Source organism: Mesoplodon densirostris, chromosome 3 (genome assembly GCF_025265405.1).
Source record: "Mesoplodon densirostris isolate mMesDen1 chromosome 3, mMesDen1 primary haplotype, whole genome shotgun sequence".
In the NCBI taxonomy this organism is placed as follows: domain Eukaryota; kingdom Metazoa; phylum Chordata; class Mammalia; order Artiodactyla; family Ziphiidae; genus Mesoplodon; species Mesoplodon densirostris.
The window spans coordinates 79,010,332-79,027,882 of NC_082663.1; the positions used below are offsets into that span (position 1 = coordinate 79,010,332).

At 38.0% G+C, this 17,551-nt stretch overlaps 1 protein-coding gene across 1 annotated transcript in view; it reads right to left on the reverse strand.

Annotated features, from left to right (window-relative positions):
* Nucleotides 1–1,617: 1,617 nt before the first annotated feature.
* The window catches only part of ELL2 (elongation factor for RNA polymerase II 2), a 75,150-nt gene continuing 59,216 nt past the window's right edge, over nucleotides 1,618–17,551 (reverse strand). The window contains exons 6-12 of the mRNA XM_060093173.1: nucleotides 16,521–16,645; nucleotides 16,273–16,360; nucleotides 13,932–14,499; nucleotides 11,273–11,339; nucleotides 7,834–8,005; nucleotides 5,615–5,659; nucleotides 1,618–5,523 (exon numbers count right to left, since the gene is read on the reverse strand). Coding sequence (XP_059949156.1) covers nucleotides 5,407–5,523; nucleotides 5,615–5,659; nucleotides 7,834–8,005; nucleotides 11,273–11,339; nucleotides 13,932–14,499; nucleotides 16,273–16,360; nucleotides 16,521–16,645 — 1,182 coding nt within the window. The 3' untranslated portion in view covers nucleotides 1,618–5,406. The remainder of the gene's footprint in view (nucleotides 5,524–5,614; nucleotides 5,660–7,833; nucleotides 8,006–11,272; nucleotides 11,340–13,931; nucleotides 14,500–16,272; nucleotides 16,361–16,520; nucleotides 16,646–17,551) is intronic.

The following is a 17,551-nucleotide window of genomic DNA, read 5'->3' on the forward strand; positions in this document are numbered from 1 at the left end:
TAAGGAATTCTTATCATCCTTCTCCAGATGCCCAGATTGTCCCAAGTATCAGCAAGACAAACCAGCCTGGCCACCACACTGAATTAAACAGGCAGGAGTTGTAAATAATAACACATCTCCACCATCATACAGCGGAATCATCTGACTCCAAATGGAGAATTAAGCAATCATAAAATATCAGAGCCACCTACTGCCACGGCCAGCCTCCGGCCCCAGTCTCAGAAAGGTAAAATGAGTGGGGCAGGTACGTGTAGGTCTACATCAATAAAACCCCAAACACTCCACCTCGAAAACTTAAGCTTCTCTCAACCTTTGTCCCCTTTGTAATCAATCAAAACAGACTCATCCTCACCTAGAAAAATAATGCTCCAACAAACTCTCCCTATTGCATTCAGCAGATTGCTGGTCTTCAGAACTCCCAAGTACTTTACAAACAATAATTGAGCCCCTTCCATATCCCAGTTAGAAGGCATATTTTCACCCTATAGCTGAGGAAAGAAGTTGAGTTAAAAGACAAGTACAATGTCAAATGTCCAGTGGGGGAGGGAGGGCTGCTGAAATAATTACAACATTGGGAACCTCATTCATTCCTGGGGCTCCTCATAAACCCAACCAGAATCATGGCTGGCACTGAGCACTCTGGGTTTTTAATACTAGTGCTTAATTGAGGCTTGCTTCCTTTCCTCCTCCATTAGTCATTCAGAAAACTTGTAGAAACTGCATGTTAAGGATCCAGCTAGAATGTCCTTATGTCTAATTCACACTGGATACCCCTTAGAGCTGAAGTCTTTTACTGAGACAGCCTTTTAATATGAAGAGAAAATGATGTGATCCCAAGACTGTAACCCTGCTGCTTCTCTCTACCTGCACTGCCCCTATCTCCTTCCAACAGCCCACTGTTAAGATAGCACACATTCGAAAATAAAGGACACACATGTTTTCTCAAAAAGTATTTTGGCCTTCCTTCAAATTTATCATTTCTGACAAAATCAACTCACTGAGAATGATCCATTAGGTTTCACTCCAACACCCACATTCTAGTCTCCCTTGAATCATAAGAGTCTAGCCCTGTGTGGTGTTACTGGACTTGTCACTTTGTGACGGTTACCCTAACCCTAAATAGGTACCAGCGTATGAGTGGCAGTATGGAAAAGTGGTTAAGAACAGATAATGGAGTCAGGCTTCCCAGTCTCCACTGTTTACTAGCTGTGTGATGGGCAAGTGTCTTAACTTCTCTAAGCCTCAGTTTACTTGCCTATAAAATGGGGATAGCAGGGTTGTGCTGAGGAGAAACGTGACAACACATACAAAGTGTGTAACCCACAGAAAACCCTCAATAAATGGTAACTGATTATTGTTCCCCTAGGAGATACTGCCTTTGGAGGGCATGTCCTCCACTTGTAAAACAGGCAGCAGGGGGTCCTGGGGCAAATACCCTGTGTTCCCACTCCTAGAGTCACCAACAAGTAATATCTCTGTCCCAGGAAGATCATTTACATTAGGGCATCAGAGAGAACTTTGTTGTGGGATGTTTTTTTCTAAGACAAAATTAAGAGCCTTGAAATGAGACAAAGGAAAAACGCGTACCAGAATTGCAAAGTTAACGTTTTTATTGAACTGAAATTGGTGTAGAACAATAGGGGCCACCCCAGCTGCTGAGCTCAGTTAACTGAAAAGTCTCTGTGACATTTTACCTTGCTAACATGGTTTGGGTAGAACTGAGAAGCAGCGTAGATCTATATGTTTATATTTTTAACACTTTCAAAATATTTTGAAATGAGCCTCATAGCCTTGTTCAGTTTTCAGGTTACAAAGAACATTGATAACATCGTCTGTTGCCTTCATTTAGTCGTGTCAGTTAATATCTTTTCCCAAAAGGTTCCTCCCAAAGCTGGCTATAGTTTTTCCCCATCTGGTACAGAATAAAAGGATTTAGTAACACTTAGGCAAGTAATAAACAGTAAGAACTTTAAAAGTAGTAAAGGCAAAAACCACTCATATGTGACTCAACACTCACACGGCTGGAAAGACAATGAACTGGCTGAAGAGTTTCAGCCAAGTTCCAGAAACAAAGGACGCACTAGTGGAAGGGGTAAGGCAACCAAGCAGAGTGTCAGAACTGATGGACCATTCGTGTCTAAACCTCATCGCAACACCTTGCTTCACACATGAAGGTACGCATTTGTTTTACAGAATAAGGTGAAATATTTTAAGGGAAAAGAAAACTATTAAGGTTAAAAGATCAATCAGAGATGAAGGAAAATTAATACTGGATGTTTATAATCAATGCATGGAGCTATGATATCAACTGACCACACCGCTTACTTTTGTGAGAGCAAGTACTGAACATCTATCACTACTTACAGTTGAAAGTGAACCCCTCTAAAGTATTCCAGGGGAAATAAATCACCAACGAGATAGGAAGTGAAGTCATCACATGAAACAAAACCACATCTAGTTAATGTTATTTTGGGTTTGTATTAAATCAGCTGCTCGCTCATTCTGGAGTTAATTTATGGTTGTTGGTAAAAATCACCAAGAGTGCTTCCAATTATTTTAGATGAAATGTGATGAGCAAATAATAACCCAACAACTCATTGTCTCATCTTGACAATGCTATTTTACACTTACTATTTCTCTCAAAAAAACCAAAAAAACAAAAAACTAAATAAATTCTACCAGAGTAACGGATACTAAGTGGCCACCCATTCCTGCAGCAATTATTTGAGAGAATCTAAAAATCTTGCAGTAGGAGATGAAGAATGATTATAAATATCTTAATAGGCTCACGCCCATCTTTAAAAGAGATGCAGCCTTAGGTAATAGCAGATGCAGGGATTCACAACTCTCAAATTTGCAACTGATGATAGATATACATTTTGCAAGGATCTGCCCAATGTACACAACAAACATCTAAATTAAGGCTTTTATAGGTAGGTGGTCAAGTCTACGGGTGTGCAATGCTGGATTTTCATAAAGCATCTCCAGCTTCCATTATTACCCAATTTGTAAACCAGAAGATGTGCTGATGTAGATGGGTAGGAGCTCCAAGGGCTAACAATTAGCCAACTGGAAGGTTTGCCTTGTTTGTAAACAAGTTCTAAAATAAGTGTTAGCAGTGAAACAACTGAGAGGGTGCCACAAATGATGTAGAGAGGAAAAGTGAGTTGCACCTGCTGACAGGGAGGGGCTTAGGGAAAAAAAGCCAATAGCCGAACTTCTTCAGTTCAAGACTTTGAGATTTAGAGACCTAAAGGTTTAGTGTTACTTCCAAGCCAATTGTTCTCACACTTTAGCTTGCAAAACTACTTGGAGGATACTTATGAAAATGGGGCTATGTGGGCCCTATCCTCAGAGATTCTAATTTGGGTGATGCAAGTGGTCCAAGCACCTTGCTTTTGAGAAACACCACTCATAGCAAGTAGCAGCACACTATCTTTGATTAAAAGGCCATGATGTCTAAGAAATGACACCAATGAGGTCATTACCTACAGAAAAATCCCTCAGGAGACTCTACCATATGATATGAGGGCCAAATTTATCCCCAATTAAGTTTCCTTTACTGCTTTTTTTTTTCCAACTGAAAGTTTGATATCAGTGAACGCTTAGTAATGATTGTACCAATTCTGAGGTAAAAGGAAGAGCACCAGGGATCTCAATGCTAAAAGAAAATCGAATTCCCTAGGAGAATTTCATGCTACGTAGCATTTCATGCTACGTAGAAATCAAATTGCTGTGGTAATGTTACAGAGTTATAGTGCACAGGGTCTTGTTTCAGTCTTTGTATAGTATACTTTCGTATACTTTTACTATATTATCTACTCTTTCCTGTTAATGTTTTAGAAGAACTCCAAAGAGAAAATTTCATCTACATGCCCTCTCAGGTTTTCTAGACACCAACATTTTCTGGTTTACAGTGATACACAACAAAGTTATTTATTTTTTTATTGTTTTGGATGCTGGAGACAAACATCTTTATTAAAGATACCACCAAAATTTTGGCAAACATTTCAAAACATATTTGTAAACATAATGCTTCCCTTTTAAACTGGCAGCACTTTGAAAAACAATACGATAAGACAACACAACTTGAATCAACATTAGTTCAAAATCCTTATATTTTTGACCACATAACTTATGTTCCCACATGATAAAACAAATGATAGTTTAAATCAACGTCAACAGATAAACTCCATGAAATGAAAGTTTGTGCTGTTTGATGAATCACAGTATGTTATGGTTAAATATATCCACTCTTTTTTATTCCTGGCACCCAGGATGAAAAAAAAAACTTTAAATATACATTTCATGTAGGTAATAGCTTCTTTGCATATCTCTCTTCAAAAAATACTTTATAGCAGTATATAAATAGGTTACCTACACATTTAATTTTATAATTTTGCCCCAAACTATAGATCTGTTTCATTTTCATAACATATCAATTTTGCCCAACATTAATAAAGTTGACAAACTGTTGAAATGGAAATGCTTTTGTCTTCCACGATAGAGTAGCAATTTGATAGGAAAAAAAACCTACAGTGACACTCATCAGTTGTTTCACCTGAGCGTTTGGCCTACTGAGAGTAGCAGCTTTTTTCCTTCACGCACGCGCACATCCACACCACCTCTGCACACATACAGGTCGAGCACACGCTTTCAGACGCTGGTAGGCCACAGTGTGCTTCCCATTGCTCTAATCAAGTGGGAAGCAGTGTAGCTAATGATTAACCACACTAGGTACACAACTAGCAAACACCTTAAGGCAACCATTGCAATGGGGGGTTAATTTGCAGGGCAGATTTACTGTTCTAGATCAAGTCAGACTATATATACACATGTGTATATAGATCTATACACATACACACCTTTCTATTTCTTAACCCTCCAAAACAATGTTTTAAGTTTTTTTGTATTTTGTGCAAATTTCTAAATGTTCTACCATTTAAGGCAAAGAGTTCATATTAAGAAAGGTCAGAAAATAGGCTTATGTTTATCCAAAAGCATTTCACCTTGTACATTACTGTTTTTTTTTTAAACACACATACTTTTGAAGTGTGGACACTAGATCCCCAATATCTAAAAAAAATCATTTCTAATGACAAACATAGTTTTTTAAGGAAAAAAATTGATTTGAAGTACAGACACTGGATCCCCAATATCTACAAAAAAAAATTATTTCTATTGACAAACACAAGTCTTAAGTAGGAAAAAAGGACCAGAAAAAAGCAGCTTCAAAAATGCAAGGAAACAAAGTAAAATGAGGGGGGGGGGGAAGGTAACTCAAGTTTACTAATACTGAAACTTCCAACAGGCAAAGTTTCATTTTTTAGAATTTGAGAGCAACTTATTTGGAATTTTAAATAAATAAGCTTAAGTTTATTCACATCTTCTGGTCCAAGCAGAGCTCTAGTGCCATGACTCTGCTTGCTGTTGGTCAAATTCACCTATTAGTCTTTTGATGTGAGCCAGCTTGTTATGAAGATACTCGCATCTGTATTTTTCTTCATGGTAATTGGGACTAGACTGTGGATGAAAAGAACAGCGAGGGGTAAGACTGTGGAATTCATAACACTTCTCAACTAAAGGTCAGAAAACTAATAGTGATGATACTTACCTGTTTTATCTTCCGATATTCTTGTAAGACTTCTTCATGAACACTCTAGAAAATTAATAATTAGAAATCAGAAGAGAACTTTTTTCTTTGCAATGTAAACAGATAACACAATTGGCAAGGGTGTGGGAAATATTAATGATGGAAATGTAAATTGGTACAGTCTTTAAGGAGGGCAATTTGGCAACTGCGTTAAAACAGCAAATGCAAAACTGACTCAGCACTTATACTTTTCTTTCAGATTTAATTGTGCCTGAGTGAAATGACACATGTACAAGGTTACTCACTGCAGCACTGTTTGTAAAGCAAAAGAAAGTAAACAAAATCTAAATGTCCATTAATCCATACAAAGGAGTACTAAGAGGCCATTAAAAAAGGGGCAAGTGCTTTATGTGCTTACATAAAAAAATTCTCTAAGGTATATATTGTCTAGTGAAAAAAGCAAAGTACAGAACAATCTATAAGTTTGGTATCATTTGTGTGTAAGGGAGGAATAGAATATTATATTCTAGGAATTTTTATTGAAATCTGATAATGTATCATACCTTAACTTACTGGAACATAAGACAATGGTGCATCTTATAAATGATGACATCTTAGATTCAATTACATATGGTATATTTGTGAATTTGCTTGTGTATATATATCTTATACTCAAACAGACCTCTGAAAGAATACGATGGAAACCAGTAATACTGATTGCCTCTAGGGAGGAAAATTGGGTGGTAGGGGAAGAGAGCTAACCCTTATGTACTACATAACCTGATGTACTATGGAGCTAAGCAGTTTCCAAATGCTAACAGTTATTCTGTACAACTCTATAATCACCTCACTTTATGGATGGGCATTTTGAGAATTTTCAGTCAAGTTAAGTAGCTTGCCCAAGGTCACACAAGTAGAGCTGGGAATCAAATCCAAGCAGTCTGGCTTTGGAGCCTGCTCCCAACCACTAAGCAATTCTTAGAATTACATTTTAGTTTAAATATAATCATGGTATACTGCTAAATAACTATATAGAAAAAAATAAACCCAAAACCATATCACTGACCTCTTGCACTGCCAACCACTCACTCCTCTGGCAAAGTTTTCTATAACTCTAGGCACGTTGTTTAAAAGATTAAGGCCCACTAATAGAAGACATAATGAATTTCTAGGGCATGGATGCTCCCAGGCTGTTTTCCCCATTGTGGGAAAACCCACCCCATTTTCTCATGTAGGTTCCTGTCAGAACAACAGTGGGCTAGGATGGAGGCACCATTTGCAGCTGTGAAGTGTGACAAAGTTATCTGTCATACACAAGGCGGGAAACATCCATTTATATCAATCCTTTGGCTAAGAACTCTAACAACAATCGGTAGGCAGGTCAGGCTTCTACTGCTCTTTGTCAGCTGTAGTAATATTACCACTTAATGTAGGCAAGTGAAAACAGATTAATACCTGTTAACAAATGGCAGTCACGGGAAGCTGGAAGCACCATGCTTTTCTTCACTTAAACCCCAAACCTGAGTGGTATTAAGCCCCCTTTATATTCTATGCCAGACTGAGGTTTAAAAAAATTTTTTTTTAAATTTACTTGAAATAGTAATTTTGGGAAGTAGCACCAGATGTAAGAGCTATAGTCTGAGTTGAGTTGGCAATGCGGTCATATATTTTGATGCCAAACCTTGCTTTTTGTTTTTCCCATTTTGTTGTCTGTATTTTTCTCAATACACTACATATTATATTACAGTAAGTATGTAAGTATATATTATACATATTATATGAAAGTATAGTTTTTTCACTGGAGGAAATATAGGCTCATCATGTTCACTTATTTTCAAGAACTATTTCAAATATTTATTTTCCTAGCTAATTTTATTTATTTATTTATTTTTGTTACGCGGGCCTCTCACTGTTGTGGCCTCTCCCCCTGCAGAGCACAGGCTCCGGACGCACAGGCCCAGCGGCCATGGCTCACGGGCCCAGCCGCTCCGCGGCATGTGGGATCTTCCCGGACCAGGGCATGAACTCGTGTCCCCTGCATCGGCAGGCGGACTCTCAACCACTGCGCCACCAGGGAAGCCCTTCCTAGCTAATTTGAAATGAAGGCCAAAAGCTGCAGAGAGGCTGGTCTGCGAGAAGACTTGCTCTGAAGGCTAGGAGGATGGCTCGGGATGGGAAGGGCAGAGAAAGAAAGAAGGTAAAATATGAAAGTCAGTCCGTCTAGGAACAAATGTGTTTACCTGATACTCCTTTGAGCCTGGAGAATGGCGCTTTCGTTGTGCATCCAGTTTGATAAATCTTCTAGCCACAGTCTCCATCCTGGCATGCAAGGCCCTATACTCATCATACTCAGCATTGAAGTCATCCTTGTAATTCTGGCGTTGCTCATAGGAGACAATAGCAATATATTTTCTAATAAAAAAGACAAAAGATAAATGGAGAGTAGCTACAGAATAAACATGATGCAGAAGTCTGAGATTTAAACCAAATATTTAGAAACTAAATCTATGCATGTTTCCCTAGACTGAATGCCACTCTGCCACTGCTTGCTGCCTTGTCACTCCTTCAAAGACCTTCCTCGTAAAATTATCCCACAGGAGAGCTTAAGAACTTCAGTGAAGAAGAATAAATGTGAAAAAAACATGGTGGCAATGGAATTAAAGTGCAACTAGAAGACAACACTTACGCACATGTAGCTTCCTAAACCTTTCTCTACCCCAAATAATTTACTACCATGCTAGTGGCAGAGGCCAACCCATCTGTTACGAGTCACATGGAGACAGAAGGATTGGAGGGGTAATGTGAAACCAGGAGAATGTCACACAGTCACTAAGTGCTGAAGTCAAAGCTCTTTGTAGACCTGCTGCTTTATCATTTTTTTAAAAATGAGAGACCAGAAAAAATTAAAAAGGGGAAAAAAGGTGTATTTCTCTAGTTCTTTTCAAACACGTAATGTCATACTCTGTGTAACAGAAAGCCAGTTTTATAGTATTAGTTTATTTTCCTAATAAAAAGGCCACAAATGTTTTACTTCAGGGTGTGAATATCTCTAGGAACCTAGTGAATGAAGGCCACCTTCCCAGAGTGTCAGTTTATTCAGTGGTGGTAAGTCAAAACAGCATTTTAATATTAAAGTTAATATTATTTGTTTGTGGCTCTGGGCCTGGGTCTTTGTACTGTGCTCCTGTCATGGAATGCAAAATACCCTTCACTTTTTGAGATAAAAATTGAGATATCAAAGCAATTTCAGGCAGGTGGCAGGAGCTTCAGGGTGCCCCAGTGGGTATACATGTACTCTTCATTGTGGAAAACTTTGGGAGTTCAGTCCTCTCCAAAATGGTTTTAGACATTCTTACCAGTTTTATTTAAAATGCAATAGCACAGATGCCTAGTTGGAAATGTGAGAAAAGTGATGCGGTGAGCAACCTTAATGTCCTCATTAATATTTTTATTCATGCTGAGTTAGACAGTGTGGAGGTTTAATTTTCTAAGTGTAACTGAGACAGTGGTAGTATGCTAGTGTCCTTGCTATAAAAGGAAAACCACCAGCCAAGCAGTGAAACAGGCGTCTCTAGACACGGGCTGTCCTGACTGCAGACCAGAGAGAGCCCGGGAGCGGGGGGCGGGCAGGGCGGAGAAAGAGGTTCCTGGGGATAAGCATACATAAGCAAAATGGCTAAACTGATTGTGAAACTCAGGTCTAATTTGTTACTTTCTCAAAATCACACCTGAGGCCATACCCTCCATATTTTATTTAATAATTCCCTCAGGGAAAAGTACCAAACTGGCCAACAGTTGTGTTGCTATTATAGAAGATTATTTGGTTATACTGGCATTTTAATGAAAAGCATGTCACTATTTTTAATAAAAATTGTTATGGTTCTACAGCTGGCGCTTAATGTAGTGATGGAATAAAATGTTAAATACTTTGGATAATTCACAACCACAAGTAACAGAAGTATTCTTATTATATAAAAATTAGGAATACTGTGGTTAAGTATGAATTATTCAGAGGCTGATCATTAAAGGTTTTATAGTATGTCCTTTTAGTTTTCTTAAGAAACAAGTTTAAGTTCTGTATTTTTGGTGATTTTTCTGAAAATTCATGCTTTCTCATCATTTTAAGAAAACTTGCAATGTTTATATAAGATAGCTTTTGTTAAAATAAATTGCTCTTAAGCAAACAATCACATAGGTTATGTACTTTCATGATTTTAAAAGAGCTAGAAAATGACAAACATACAGAAATGCACTGAGGCAGATGCAGCAACCATCTGTAGATCAGTACGTTAAAAACAAGTTATTAAATATAGAATTAACTGCTTAAGTTGACAAAACACGGCAACACTGAATCCATGGGGGAAAGGTTAGAATCATTTTTCAGTCTCCCCACATGATTTTGTCCTATGTAACAAGTATACAGCACTATTACAAAAAAGAGAAATTCAAATTCCGTCATAAGAGAATGAGAACACAGTACTGCAGCTGTTATTTGAGGGGGCCAACTTTCACAAGACTTTTAAGGAAACGCATTTGGAGAGGTGAATGCCCACGTCAGTGGAGCCAGGCACTGTCCCCCATCCAGCCCTTCTGGGGCCAACACAGTGGTAACAGCTTTTCCAAGCTCCCCAACAGAACTCTAAAACCATACACCACCTCAGATGAGAGAGTACTCAGCATGGTTTCTTGGGTTCCTTTTAGTTAAGAGATGATAACCAGCATTACGGTTTCATGCTATATCATTCCCCAATAAGTATAGCTTTCAACACTACTGTCAAGCAAAAGTAACACACTTTTAGTATAAAATGTTCTCTACTCTGGAAATGAACATTTCATGGGGCATGGCGCGCTAAACTGCATAGTCTAATTAACTTTGTCCACCATGAGATGAGATAGAGAAAAAAATGTTCATACAGCCCAGATTCCATTTCCAGTCTACATTTAAGCTATTTGTATATCTGTTCATTTTCAAAGCTATTGGTAGGCAAATGTTTGCTCTTTCACTCTCCATTTTTCCAGGCTTTTGCAACTTAATTATTTTCTTCTTACAGAAGTCTTTGAATCTGTAAAAAAGCTAGAATTATGTGTCCAAGTTATAATTTCTGTGATAACCAGTTATAAAAAAGTCCCCAGCTTAGCACTGAGCAACTTGTTGTCATAACAAGAAAAATACTATAACCGGTATTAAAGTGAAATGATCAAATTTTACTGCTCTCTCCTCTTAAAGTTAATTTGATGGCAAAGCTTTATTTAAATAAAAATCCATCTCTCTACTTTGTGTTAACTGCAGAGGTTTAAGTACTTTCTCACTAATAAACTGTCCCTTTGGGGGGCCCAAGTAAATGACTGTGCATTGATAAACTGTTTGACTTTGAAAAGTCAGATCCCTGAAACCTTCCATAATCAAACGCTTGGCCTGGCCCTGGAACAAAGGACAGGCTTCTCTATACTTAAAGGCCACTGAGCACAGCTCACAGCAGGGAGAGGCACAACCTGCTCAAGCCGACAAGGGTGGACTGGGGACGAGCAGGCTTAATGGCAGCCTTTCAATTGCAGGGGTGGCTCCAGGACTCTATTTCTGGAACTTCTTACTTTTCTGATTTGCAAATTATGGGAAAAGAATTTGCACACTTTCTAAAATTAAATAGTTCTCTCCCATCAGCAGACATCTGAACTTACATCAAATAATCTGGGAGTTCAATTGTTGAAGAAGCTTCCGTGGAGGCAGTGCAATCCTCTTTAACTCCTACAAAGAAAAAAAATTCAAGCGTTCACCAAAGGGTATGGTTACAAAATGGCTATAATTCTAAAATAGATCAGAAACATCTGGAACACTTTTCCTCAAATTCTATGCTTCCATCTCAATAAGCAATAGTAAGCAAGGAATACAATTGAACAAGAACAATAGAGGCCCTATGACCAGCGCCAGCAGAACCGACGCCAGGCATTGAAAGCACCCTGTGGCTACTGCAGTGTCTGCACAATAAAGGAATTCCATCTTAACCCAAGGTCAATCTTCTATTCTTTCAACAACAGTTGTGGCATCTGCCCAGCAATTCAAAGATTGTGGTGGCAGATGCAGCCAGACAATGGGAGATACAAACTTTACATCAACATCTACTTTTCATAGGATTCAAACAAGGCAGATAAGATGGTGAAGTCAGTCAGGTAGCAGACTATTTCGATGGCTGTATTTTTACTGCTATTCTTTTTGTAGGAAGACAGTGGAATTGGGCAGGAAGTTTTCCTATCAGTTTAAAGTAATTTAAAATAAGTTATTAGTGAACACCAACTTATACTCCTCTAATCTCTAACCCTCATAATACTACACAGATTTGTTTTTAAGAGGACAAAAGAAAGTGCCAGTTGCTCAGGACTGCACTGTGATAGTGTATAAAACCCCTCAGTATTCCATTTGTTTGAATGTACCATTTTCCAGAGGGTATGATTAGACGTTTTTATTAGGTTAATTTTTTATCATTCAAAGTAGAATTAAATTAATAACTCGAACCCAAACCCTGCCTGCTAGCAAAACATACATGTTCAATATAAAACGAGTGAGAATTTAATAATTTCTTGGTTTAATATTTTAAAGGACAAAGCACACGAAACTAATTATGCAGACTCTGTGGGCTTATTTTGTGTGCATGCGTGCGTCTGTGTGTGTGTGTGTGTGTGTGTGTGTGTGTGTGTGTGTGTGTATGTGTATTTGATTCAGGCTTAGGTAAAAGCTTGTTTTTAAAACAGCCTGAGCCTTAAAGGAAAAGGCATCAAGTGCACATCACCTGGCTTCTCCTTTGCCACAGACACCAGATAAATTGCAGTAGAGCAGAGGATGTGGGTCTGAATCTATCCTCAGTTTGTGATAATCTCGATTGGCTTTGAAAGGTACTACATCCTCAGTGAAGGATTCAGAGACTAGGCCTGCTTCTCTTGGCTTCCAGCTCTGAGAAAACTCGAACTCTGCTATGGTTCTCAACATTCTGGGATCCAGTCTCTGACTCAGGATTACCATCTGATGGTGGGAAGTGTGGAGAGTGGGGCATACCCAGGAATCTGGCTTACTAACTCTGAACATGAAGTTTCATTACCTTTTTTTCTCTTCCTGATCTGGCAAATTCAAGTACGATAGTGTTTGAGGGAAAAAGCTTACACCTACCTCTTGGGCCACTATATACTACCATGCTGATCTACATATTTCAACATATATGCTTTGACAAGCAATATACTCAATCCAGGTCAATAAAGGCACTGCATCATACTATTCCATAGTCAAAGCTTCTCTCCTATGGTAAAAATGGTCAGTTAAATCTAAGGATTACAGACTTTCACTACTGTGGGCAAATTACAGAAAGATAAAATTCCTTAAAGTCTAATCATTAAAGTACTTTTTCTAAAGTTGTATTTTCCTGGGAAATTTTACCTTAGTTATGCTGGGTTTAAAATTGGCAGCAGTCCTAAATGATGGGTTTGGATCTTCTGTATGTTGGTATGCAAGACATTAAGTTCTATATATATAAAATAAGAAAAATCTAATTGTGTCATTAGGTTTTAAAGATCACTACCCTCAGGTAAGCAGTCTTTCTACTGATTAGCTTTTCTTTAGAGGTAAAGCATTATTTTAGGCTTCTTTGGGTCTCTAGATATTTGGCTTTGAAAGCTTCCAAAAGCTTGAAATGGTTAAATTTATTAATAACGGTTGATGTTAGCTAACTAAAAGTGTTCTCAAAATTGAAAAAAAAAATCCCAAGATCTATGAAGCTAATCACCAACAGCCTTGCAGAAGACAAAGTGCTTTCACTCTGAATGAAGATGATGTTATGGATCTGCATCTATAATTTTACCTCGCCTGTTTTATAAAGAATTTGACATTTCCCCTGTGCTATCATTAATTAAAGCAGGGTTGACCCTGCTTCTTGGTAAAGAAGGAGCTGAGTACTTTTATTGCTAATTGTGTGTCTGGTTAAATCAGTTCAAGAATGGCATATAATAGGTCATGTTGAGGTTGCACAATACTGTGACAGCTCTGGAAAAGCGCAACAAAGTTCACCTTCTAAAAGGGGGTCTCTGGAGGATGACAGGGTCATTTTCAAATGTCACCATCTTAAGAAACATAGAAACCATGTTTAATAGTTGGCTAAAAAGAGACAGAAAATGACTGCTGTAAAATGCAAGAAAAAAATTTGCTCAAAAGGACAATACTAAGATTAATAACTAAACAGAAGGTCATTTGATAAAAAAGCATTACTAATTACAAGCAGCAGAATCTCATATTCAGGATAGTCCGCTCTTCCCATTCATTTAACCCATGTAGTTGGTTTTTACAAATGCTAAATACCTTCATTGGAATCCAGACTGGAGTTGTTCAGCTTGGCAATTTCCTCTTCTCTTTTAAGGTCCTCTTCCTTTTCCTCAATCATCTCAATGTCATGCTTTTTTATTTGGTCCTTTTCCTTGTGTCTTTTAGACTTCTTCTTGGACTTTTTGTGAGACGAATGGTTTTCCTCCATAGGCTTTGGACATTTTAGTAGAACTGAACCAGGTGGTAAGGTTTCCAGAGAAGTCCTAGAGGTATATTTGTCTTGCTGGTCCTCATAGATACTACCATTTTGACTAAAACTGTCAACAGGTAGGTCTTGAGTCCCCCGGCCTTCTGGAGTGCTAGGGGAATTGGAGTGAGAATTTACAGTCTGAGGAGGATTGGAGACAGGCAGGTGGGTTGAAGGCAGCGGTGGAGGCGTGGGGATGGCAGCGGCTGCAGGGGGCAGCGGGGGGCCTGCAGCAGATTTTTCACTGGTGGGATTCAAATGACCATTTAATGTTGGCGGCACTCTATTTGTCAGGTGAGATATTCGAGCTTTTTTATTCATTAAAGGATCAATGAAATCTGAATCTAAAAGCCGTTTCTGGGGTGGGGGGGAACAGGGAAAACAGATGAGCCAGTTTGCACTAAAATTCAATACATGTGTCACTCGTTACTAGAAGAACAACTGAGTAATTTTATTCATACTTAAATTTATAACCAATTTAAATTCATTACCAGCGTTGTGTTAACCATCCTCCAAGCTTAAGCACAAACAATCTATATTAAGTTTTCATGTCTAATGTAAAAAAGCAGAATCTGGCAAATATATTTCTTGAAGTACTTATACTTTCTGATCATACAGCCCCACCCTAAGTTCCTTGAGAGACTAGGCCAATTTATGTGGATTATACCACTCAGGAGTATATTAAATAGAGGTGGCCTCCTCCTTCCTCTGCTGGCCACAGCTGACCTAGTTATATTCAGTGAGAGGAAGAAGCAGTTTTTAACATTATTGGTTGTCAGAACCAACAAGGGTAAGTACAGGGCAATAAAAGCCTACACTTATTTGATCTCTTCACATGTGCTAACATGCTCCAGTTATACATATTTTGGCTGTCTTAAGATGGCAACAACCAGCACATTCAGAATAATTTCTCTACATACCTCTATCATTGCTGAAATGCCATCCAATTTTTTCTCCCTTAATATATCTTTTCACTGAATTGAAAGATAAGTCTGAATAACTAGTCCATAAAAATTATATGGAGTTACTATTTCAAAAAATTTCAAAAATCATGCTAATATTAGCCCAATCCAGCAACAACAATAACAGTATTTAAAATAAAAAGGAAAGTCAGATAGTTGAAAAGTACAAAGCATACATCCAATGTAATACTGTGGCTAAAACTTTAGCTTGAAAGAAAATAATAGTTAATCATCACATTAATTTATTCTGTGTTGAATTTAGGGCCACTGATCTCACACCTAGTACACAATTAGATCAGAGTATAACTAGCTTTATAGTAGTTGGCATTTGAGGGTTCTGTAGACAACATACATGCAAGGACAGAATTGCTTTTATTTTGTTCCTCCTCTGTTCCTCACAATAGGTTTCTAACATTTTCTGACATGTGAATAGCCTTTTGCCCAGGGCACGCTAACTGTTCTCCACACATCTGTCCTGCCTCCCTAAGCCTTGGGAGGGGGGTCCAGAGAGAGGAGCACTCTGTCAACAGCACTGGGGTAGAGCGGTTTGTCTCACTGCCAGTCTCAAAGACCTGAGAGTTCAAGGTTGTCTGAGAACCAGGTGGGCTTGACCTCTTATGTTGCCCAGGATCTCCCCATCTTTTTCCAACTGAATCTTTTTGGGGAAACTCTAAGCTGGAATGGAGTCTCAGTGGAATATTCTGATTGGGATCTAATCAAAAAGTACTTTAAGAAAACATATGGAAATAGCAGTTTTTTATTTGCTTATTTTAAAAACATTTTTCCCCAAGAATATTTTTCTAGAACGTGCTTTAGGCAAATTTAAATATCTTCTATTTTCTATATAATCTAAGACTGGATATGGGACTGGATAAGTTAGTGATCAAATGGAAAAGTAGATAATCTTACAACAAAATGTGAACTTCAAGGATTGAAAATCAGAGTAGACATTAAGTACCTTGACTTAATGTAGTGTTATATGGTGAAAAAGAGTTCTGGGCTGGGAGCTGGGACCTGAATTCTAGAGTAAGCTCTGCCATGAACTTTGGGTAGGGAAGCTGTGTGGCTTTTCTGGGTCTCATTTCTCTCACGTATAAATCAGAAAACCTGAACAAGGTGGCCCCTAAAGTCCACTTCAGGGCTATGATTATATAATTTTATGCAATACCTGAGGAGAAGATGCAGTGTCTCTACTAGAACATACAGGAGATTCTGAACGGCTGGTGCTGGCAGCATTCTGAGATGGATTTAGTTTTCTGGAAAGGACACACATGTTCCAGTTAGGGGGACAATTTTCAAATGTTCATGATAGAAAGCCTACCCTTGCTTCTTTTTTCCCATCTCAACACTAAAATAACAATGACTATAATAATCACTTATTTGCATAATTTTTAAAGGAAAAAAAAAATAACATACCTCGAGAGCACTGACTCTAATGACCGTCTGTCTATTTCATTATATCCAGGCCAATCTTTTTGGAGCTCTTTAAAAACATAATCCTTTAAGGTGTATGAGAGGTCCTTAGGATTCAGATTGGCTACCTGGTACATGGTATGAAAAGACAGCATTAGTTCTTTTTGCTATTTCTTAACCTAAAACAGGCAACCTTTTGGATTTATACTGAAAATAACTATATCAAATGGCTCCAAAGGGACTGCTAGCTTTGCATATGCCAGATCTCAATAAATGCTTTTTGACTTCATTTGGGGAATTAAATAAAACTTTATATACATGGTTAAATATTTTTTTCCTGGATGGCCACTGCATTTGTTAAATAGTAATCCTACATTACGCAAAAAGTGGAGGAAGATTTTTTTTTTTAATCTTATGTTGGTTTACAAACGTTCCCTTCCAGTAACCAACAGAAATTATCTCCATAAACAGTATCAATTCTGATAATCTTGTCTGTCATCTTCTTGGCTTGCTAAGCTTGCTCGTTATAGCTGCCAGTTCTCCTGAAGAACCACTTTTTCAAAGTCCTTGAAATTCCCCCAAACCAATAAACGGAAACAGAAACCAAAATAACCCCCAAATTACTGTTATTATTTGCAAGTGTAATCTTGTCTTATCCCTTAACTACGGTTCCTTGCGCATCCAGGCCCAGGATCCATTAACAACATGAATGTATGGATTCAGGGGCCGAACCGAGAGTCATTTTCAAGGCTGGCAGAAAGATATTCTTCTTTTCATTTCCTACTGGAATGGTCTTTTTAATAACGTCACTTCTTTCTGTGTCTTTTAAAAGTACTATAAAATATAATATGACAGTTTATGCTTTTCTCACAGCTCAGCTGAATACTAACATTAATGTTGATGTACAGTAGAAAATGATAGGCTTATCTTAAAATTCAACTTTGCAAATAAATTAACATGAGATACAACCAGATTTCTCAAAGTGGAATAAATACAACGATCTTACAATCTATATTCTGCTAGCTCCTAAGTTA